At 36.9% G+C, this 8,874-nt stretch overlaps 1 protein-coding gene across 10 annotated transcripts; it reads left to right on the forward strand.

Moving 5' to 3' along the window:
• Nucleotides 1-4,164: 4,164 nt before the first annotated feature.
• LOC103392839 (uncharacterized) lies at nt 4,165-8,526 on the forward strand. 10 transcript variants are annotated; one of them, XM_025064724.1, is made up of 12 exons: nt 4,175-4,870; nt 5,028-5,146; nt 5,233-5,355; nt 5,461-5,503; nt 5,815-5,880; nt 5,987-6,047; nt 6,137-6,223; nt 6,325-6,411; nt 6,508-6,552; nt 6,739-6,798; nt 7,041-7,129; nt 7,309-8,526. In XM_025064724.1, the coding sequence occupies exons 1-12, from the start codon at nt 4,744-4,746 to the stop codon at nt 7,314-7,316; spliced, it is 915 nt and encodes a 304-aa protein (XP_024920492.1). In that variant the 5' UTR covers nt 4,175-4,743; the 3' UTR covers nt 7,317-8,526. The 10 variants fall into 10 exon arrangements, with proteins under 10 accessions (XP_024920496.1, XP_024920491.1, XP_024920494.1 ...); XM_025064720.1 differs by having other exon boundaries at nt 4,171-4,870; nt 5,233-5,503; XM_025064722.1 differs by having other exon boundaries at nt 4,182-4,870; nt 5,233-5,503; nt 6,158-6,223.
• The last annotated feature ends 348 nt before the right edge of the window (nt 8,527-8,874 follow it).

The following is an 8,874-nucleotide window of genomic DNA, read 5'->3' on the forward strand; positions in this document are numbered from 1 at the left end:
ATTTCACAATAGTGAGCTGAAGCAAACTTACAAGGGATTTTGAACATCTGTTCTGCTGTTAATACATGATTTTGTACAGAGGCAGAGACTTTAGACTGTCAGTATCCATATGCTTACAGGGTGCGAGATTGGGTGTGACGGCGTCAGAATTCTGCCAGCCTTGGATAAAATTTCTTTAACAGTTTTCCCCATGGTGGGTTTTGAGGGTTGCTTGTATGGTTCATTCTATGCCTTTCTACACATAATTCCTGTGAATTCTGCCATTTCCTGTGACGTGCTTGATTTTCCTAAGGACAGGTAACGCTCAAGTAAGTTAGCTGAAACACAGCCAAAGAAGTTGCATGTTGTGTTGAGCTGAATAGCAAAAATCAAGTAAATGTCTGGTCCCATGTCCCAGACCTCAACACTTACTGCCTGTAGGGGGCGCTATAACCTGAAATTATCTATCAAAATTAACCTTTAAATCTACTGTCTTGTTCTGTGACCTGATTTGCTAACAGTTTTGCGCCTCATAATAGTGAGTCCATATAAAATCTGGCAACATTTGCATTGGTGCCATTTAATTATCTTAACTCAAAAGAGAAAAGCAGGCAGAGGACAGCATTCCCGCAGATTTAATAATGCAACACTACACTTATCTAAGTATAAGTTAGCCAGAATGATAGCCCACAAATTAAGAAAGTATTGTATTGTCAAAAACTTGATGGTCCCAGAAAAAACAAGCAAACAGAAGCTCATTAATGATGGTGAAAGAAGAGCAAAAGTGCAGTGGGGACTGTTTGAATCTTCCCTTGTTCCAAAAGACATAATAAGACACAGTGTTTGTGGGAGCACATGCCGTGGGACATGCGAGTCTCTTGTTATAAGTGTGTTTTCAGCCAGCCTTGCGTCATCACTGGTCTACTCTGTGGATATAGCGAGAGGGATGGCCAGATATTCAGGCCTCGCACAGTCACTTGATATCCATGGTAAATAGGTCATGCAACTGGACTAGTTCCACAAAATATTTGATATAATCTACAATTTATTAATGTTGACACCAAATGTACAAAGATGCCTAAATTATATAATTTAGCAAAGCATTTGATATCTGGCAAAGGGACAAGGCCCATTGTTTGTTTTTATTTTAATACATTTTTAACTTGTATTTGTTTGTGACACATTCTACCACAGTAGGCAGAAAGGCAAATTCACAATTTAACATTTTTTCCTTTTAAAATTATCAAACTTTTTAATTTATTGGACAAACATTTTAAGTGGATTTTTTCACACACTTGAGTGTGAAAGACAATGAAGGACTTACTCAACAATGACCAACAGTACCAGACCATCTGGTGGTATGCTGCCAAAAAGATCAATGTTGCTCCTGGGAGGATGATTTTTTTTTTGTCCTGACAGTAGCACATGTCTTGGTATTAAAAAGTATTAATATTTACTTTAAATGTGGACTCATCTGAATACAGATGCCATTTATATTTTCCTTCTTTCATTAGGATGAAGAAGTCAACATCATTTCAGTGCAAATGAATGAATCACTCTCTCGGTGCATAATGGTGGCTCATAAATATATCTTATAATAAGTAATATACGTAACCATAAATGGTATAAACAGCAACTGGAAAATACTGTGGGAAATAAAATTCCTAGTGTGTATTACATTATAATCCTATATCCTGATACATTCCTTCCTATATCCTGATACATTCCTTTTGAGTGCAATGTATTGACTCACTGGACCATTAGAGTGCAATGTATTGACTCACTGGACCAAGAAGATACAAGGTAAATGAAGCGTTCTTAGACTCGCTCTCTCTCCCCCTCCCCATCTATCTGTGTGTGTTTCTTAGAATAAAGCTCTCTTTCGGCATCTTTAAGTGTATAATGTTAGGATTTTAAAGCTTCGTCCACAGGCTTAAATAAATAACTAGTATCAGAACAAACCTCTTGCGGAATTTGCAGCATCAGGTGTTTTTTTGTGTGTGTGTCTGACGTTGTTGTTCTAAACTCTGTATTTCTGCTAAATGTCCTGACGCCTTTTTGTTTGTACATGGGGAGAGTTGTAACACCACCAATTCCACCAATCAGGGATAAGATCGGACTCATACGATAACTTCACTTCCCTTTACCTACATCCTGCCCAATGCCACATTGTGTTAAATTAGATTAAAGGTCAAAGATAAGATAAAAGTTTACTTAGTTTAGGTGCAGGAGGAAGTGTTTGCTGACTATTTGACTCAGGGCAGCAGACCTGTTTTAGGGACTGACTCCACGTGAGGTAAACATATGACAGGTTAGTCACTGGAGACCAGAGAAGAATTAGCAGAGGTGCCAGACAAATTGAAAAACTTTGTAAATGTTGCATATATATATATTGCAGTAATATAAACACCCACAAACAGGGCCTGACTGTTTCATATTCTCTATGAAACAGAAGCCCAGCCTCTTTTTTCAGCATATTTTATGGTGTGGCCTCTGTTTTTGCTTCTTTTGTCTAACTGTTACAACTTTCCCGAGCATGTGTTACAACCTACCCCGGTAGTGGTGTAGGTTGTCACAAAGGGACACCATATATTTAACATCAACTCATGAGGTCTGTGATATTCTTGCAGAGTTTTGAATTGGTGCCATTTGTAGTAAACAAATGTGGGTACTTTCTATAAATGTTTGAGAAGTCTAGCTCAAAAATCCAGTGAGTTACAGGTGCTGAAGCAGAAAGTGTTACAACCATACTCGGTCTCCCCTATATTATGTTGTTCCTTAAAACTTATACTAGTCGGATCTGTGTCTCTGACCCACAGGACAACGGCCTCCGCTTGTGTTCAGTTTACAAAAATACACTTAGCCAGTACGTCATCTGTAGCCTGGTTGTACCATGTGCAACTTCATATTTGTACTAGTTATTGCTTTAAATATAAATCATTACAAAACAGGGAAAAAAGAACGGTCTCAAAATAACGGCCTCAAGACATTTTTTTTACAACACGCTTTTTCTGACACAATGTAACTATATATTGAAATGGATAGTAATGAGATGTAATGAGAAAGATCGGTTCCATCACACATGAGCCATAATTCAGTGAGCGTCACAGACAAGAAGCAGTTTGAGTGGGACAATGAGAGACAGCCGCAATCATTCAAAGCCAACACTTTACTTTACCCCCCCAGAAAAACTATACAAATATATATGATCAACTTTATTTTTTTACATAACTATTTATATTAAATAGTTATATTTATATTTTACAACAAAACAGTGCACCTCAACAAAAGAAGACAGTAGACACATTCAAACACACGTAGGCTCAGTTACAAACATACACACTGTCCAAAATTACAGTTTAAAAAGGGAAAAATACACATAAATAAGTGTGGCCTTGTTTTATGGTAACCTTACATTTAATCATCTGTAATAATTTTGAACAAAAACTTATTTTATTTTTTGCAATGTTTAATAATTAAACATAGAGTATAGAGGCAGTGGTGGCTTGGTGGTTAAGGAAGTGCACTCCAGAAAGCGGACTTCAAATGGTTTCAGGTTTGAGTCTGTCAGCTGCCAAGTTACCACTGAGGTGCTCTGAGCAAGGCACTGCCCCCACAATCAGTGACACTTAGTCACTTCCAAGAACTACATTTTTTTTTTTTTTTACAAAAAACCTGAGGCCTTTCTGTTTTGAAAAGTCATACTACAGTTTTATTTATACCTTCTTTTTAATTATAACAATAAAGTAAACCACATGTTTAATTTATGGTTACATCCTCCTAAGCACCAGGGGCGAGAGTAACTTTCATTCATACTTATTTGTGAAGGCGAAGTAATAAGTAAGTCTGTTTGGATTTTTTTTTTCTAAATTGACGGCACGTACCCTGTAGTAGGTATCAGAACAATCATTTGTTGTTTATTTTATCTTACATTGAAAACACAACTTTTTAATGAATATAAGTCTAGGGCATACGTGTCAAACTCAAGGCCCGGGGGCCAAATGCGGCCTGCCAAGCCGTTTTGTGTGGCCCGCCGGAGGTATTGCATTTTTAAGACAACCAATCTGAGGCACTGATAAGGCTAAGCTGATTTTTGAAGCATGGTTAAAGTCATGATAAAAAAGTGAAGCTTCTTGGTAACATAATGTTGACCACTCATGAGAACAATGACCCTCATGAGAAACTACTTCTGAATGTGTATGACCTTTTAACCTTTACCATAGGCCGAGGGTTTACAAAGTCTAACATTATCCATCCCCAAAATCCCTGCTTGAGGCTACGATTAAGGCTCACAATTACTTAAGGAAATTATTGTCACCTGACAAAGTTCATTGATGATTCAAAATAAGTCAATACCATGGATTTAGAATCACATTGGAATTCAAAAGTGGAAAATTCTGCCACCTAGTGAATCTCTTGGACTAGAATACCAGGGATTTGTGTCAAGTTCTATGATCATTAGATTATCTTTAAATAAAGAAAGTAAATGGACATGGTGGATTTCTTTGAATGAAGTAAATTAGTAAAAATTAAGCACATTTTTTCACTGTGTCCCCCTGTGGCCTGGTACCAAATGACCTATGGACTAGTACTGGTCCGCGGACCGGGGGTTGGGGACCCCTGATCTATACAGTCTTCCATTTACAACCGGCCCTTCAAGGGGAACTGTATTGGTGATGTTGCCCACAGTGAAAATTTGTTCGACACCGCTGGTCAAGAGTTTAAAGGAAGGGAGTTTAAGACTCCGCCTTAGACTTCCGCCTTATGTCTTGCACTGCACTTCCTTATTCATCAGTCACTTACCCGGGAAGACGCGTCTTGGGGTTATTAAACATGCATTACCTCGTATTTGGAATTACAACAATTACCATAACATCCATGGTCAACGCAGGTAAGACGTTTATCTTTTCGAGCTTTGTGCGACACACTTTTCTTATTAACACCTTTTGTGTCCACTGGCCGAGCTACAGCCGAAAGGCCGAACACATCGATATGTTTCTAAATATCTGACCTGTTGCGGTTCGTCGATGTTTCAAACTTTCCTAAAGGTCCCATTCCTGAACATAGGACCATCAATGTCTCGTGCATAACAAATGCGCAATTCTACGAGTATCCGCTTAACATCACTGATGATGCGGAAGAGATAAAATTTTACCCGTATAATGAGGTAAATGCAACTTAAATCTAAAGCATTTTTTATACAATTTAAGTCACTTTATAAAATTTTAAAAATGTTCTTCTGAATGTCAACAGACCACCATGTCAGTGGGTTCGTCCCCCATTGGGGATGAACGAAACATGACTCTATCTGTTAACATCAGCATTTTCCGTACATGGAAATACAAAAACCTGGTAATGAAATACCGCACACGGGATGTGAGTATCGCCCTACCCCCACCCCCCGACGACAACTTTACTGTCATTATACCTGTACATATGGTCAATAAACTTTTTAATCTTGTTTTTGCTTTTCATTCAAAGGAAAAGGGTCTAGCACAGGATATCACATTGGTTCTTAAAACTGGTAAGATATGGATATGATAATTCAAATATAATACAAGTGTGGAGAAGTTCAGACTACAAACTATTGCATAATACACTGCACTATGGTTGAGAAGGAAGGGAGAAGAGAGAGAGAGAGAGAGTGGGGGATTTGTTTGCGTAGGAAACTTGGCTGGTCCACACACTCAGAAGCACCACCCTAAAATCACCTGATTTCCTGGTCTGCACTAGACCTTCTTACTGTTGAAATGCCAGAGATTATGGTCGCTGATACAGTGAGCTTGACTGTATGATTGAATCATCGGTTTAATTACTCTCGCTTTTCCATTTAAGTAGGGAAATGTGCAGACAACAATGAAACCACAACTGGACAAGTTAAACCCTTAATAACTCCTTATTGTAAGTATAACACTTGTAGAATTTAATTCCTCAAAAAGTAGTAGTAAAAGTAAAGTAATTGTGAGGACTTGACTAATTGTTTGAATCGTGTCTTTGTAACACACAGGGATCTGGATCCTGGTGGGATTTATTGCTCTTTTTCTTGTATGTGTCCTCTTATATATCTGGTAAGTTCTATACAGCAAAACCTTACATGATATAAAATGGTCACTATAAACCCACAGTGAAATACAGAGTCGCTTATTTTCATTTTTAGTCGTTGTTATATTCTTTGTAGGAGTAAGAAATGGAGGAAAACTCATCAGAACTGTCTACATGGCCCCTGGTCTCCTGGAGAGCAAGTGTAAGGCTATTTCTTCCAAAGCAGCATACACACATGATCAGGGAACTCTTAACTGAATAGGTTGAACACTGAACTTAAAGTGTCTACTTTTATGTCTACAGTAGTGATTCTGACAGAGAGCTTGAGGATCCTAGTACTCAGGGTTTGATTAACAACAAGATCAGTGAAGGAACTAATCAGATTGGAAAGTAAGGAATTGCAAGGCACATTAGATAGAAATGTCCCTTTGCCTCAACATAACCTTGGTGATTTTAATAACAAAAATAACTTCCTTTATTTTGTAGTGGACACCCCCTTGATGTTAAAGGTGCCTCTCATAACATGTGGAGGTGTGTATTCTTCAACAGCATTGTATTATTATTTGGTGCACCATTGCACAAAGACTTTAAGCAACAGTTGAATGATAGAAAATATTTAGAATTATGAAGGCAATGCTGTAAACCCATTAGAAAGTTAGCAAGAACTGCTAGAACTAATTACATTTTCTCACATTCACATATTTTATGAATTACCAGGTGGTTAAGAGGTGATCTAGGAGGGGCTAATGGACTGAAAAGACAGAATGACAATGGGAGGTAATCAGTTAATTCATGATATCATTCACACACACTGCTTGAAAAGCTTTTTTCACAGAGACTCCTCGAGCTCCAAATGCCCTCTGAGGATTTAACTTGCGACTAAGCTGACAAGCTCCCCAATAAAAAAAACTAACTGACACGATAACCACATGAATTGGACCAATCAAGTGAAGAGAGAATACAATAGGGTTTTCCATTAAAGGTTCATGACTCCTTTCCCTTGTTGTTGTCCTCTCTAGTGTGAGCATCAACATGACAAGCAGAGACGCAACTTTGGTGGCCAATGACAACTCTGACCGGAATGGATTCAGCAGACACTCTCTCACCAGTGAGTAAATGCCGCCATGTTGAGCCACATTTGTAAGGAACCGTTAATTAATTTGATGTACAGAAATAAATATATATAGTTAATTATTAGGGAATCCCTGGAGCTTTTATTCATGTCCAACACAAAACAAAATCTGTGGAAAGGAATGATACTTTTTTTTTTTGTTTGTTCCCATACAGGACAATGACGTGGAGTCCAAATCTGGAGAAGGATATAACTTCTTATAATTACTAAATATATTATATATATTATTAGTGTATATATATATATATATATTATATTGGTATAATATAATATAGGTTAATATACGGTATAACTTACCATGATTACTATAAATAATAGTATAATATAATATTGATTAATGTAATATAATATCAGTGTTTCCCACATGATAGTTGGAGACTGGCTTGGGGGGGTGACAAGCTGAGTAGGCTTGGGTTGCAATATTCCTGGCAATTAATGGGAAACATATAATCATAAAATATTAATAAATATTGTATAATATACAATAAATACAGCAGCACCATTCAAATATTCATTGTGAAAAAAAGTGACAGTTTACAGTCCAGACTGTGAACAGAACAATCATGAAATTTGGCTAGTGCCCGACATCCTGAGGTTAGGATCGGACTGCAAGCATTAGAGCTGTGACCGTATTTGTACGTTTCAGTTCTGCACATATACACATCTGCATCAATCACCAGTGCCGCCTTCTGTCCTATGGCCTTCTCTGTTGGGAAAAACGTGAAGACCCCAACTTTTAAACACTTAACTGCATTAACACTCTTATAGTTTGTTCCCCAATTTGTTGCTTATGTTCCACATTTCACACTATATTTAAAATGATGCAATGCTTATACCAAGATGTATACATATATAAATATAGTTTGTTTTTTTCATTGTATTCTTTTTTTTAAACTACTTTGACTTTATATCACTTATGCATATTATGGCTTTATTATCTAACGATGATTTACAACACAAATGAACTTTCTCTAGTGATTTTAACTGTGTTTTTAGATATCATTCCATTGTGCTAAATGATCTTAATTGTAATCACATCTACATTACACTATCACTGATGCTTTGCTATTTTGTAATTCACGGAATATACAACGGTTTTACGATAATGTGGTAAAAAATACTCATGTAGTACAGACCTTCCATCACATGGTGGCAGTAATAAGACATTAACTAACCGGAGTTGCAGTTAGAACAATGCATTAACATTACACTGCTTGAAATAGTTTTTTTATACACTGCAGCAGCTTTTATAATCATGAGTTTATTATTGTAACATCATGCATATTATAATGATGTTGTATGATTAAATAATGTATCACTGTGGGTGTAATTAAAGGTTTGTGCTTCAATAAAAGAACAAGTATTTTATCATTTTTCTCTTGCCTGTGTGTGAGTCCTTATTTTTTTAATATTTGAACAGAATTTTTTAATGTATTGCATTTTTAAGACAACCAATCTGAGGCACTGATAAGGCTAAGCTGATTTTTGAAGCATGGTTAAAGTCATGATAAAAAAGTGAAGCTTCTTGGTAACATAATGTTGACCACTCATGAGAACAATGACCCTCATGAGAAACTACTTCTGAATGTGTATGACCTACATTGAACTAAAGGCAGAAACTACTTCTGAAAGCGTATGACCTTTTAACCTTTACAATAGGCCGAGGGTTTACAAAGTCTAACATTATCCATCCCCAAAATCCCTGCTTGAGGCTACGATTA

Source organism: Cynoglossus semilaevis, chromosome 17, assembly GCF_000523025.1.
Source record: "Cynoglossus semilaevis isolate Cse_v1.0 chromosome 17, Cse_v1.0, whole genome shotgun sequence".
In the NCBI taxonomy this organism is placed as follows: Eukaryota; Metazoa; Chordata; class Actinopteri; order Pleuronectiformes; family Cynoglossidae; genus Cynoglossus; species Cynoglossus semilaevis.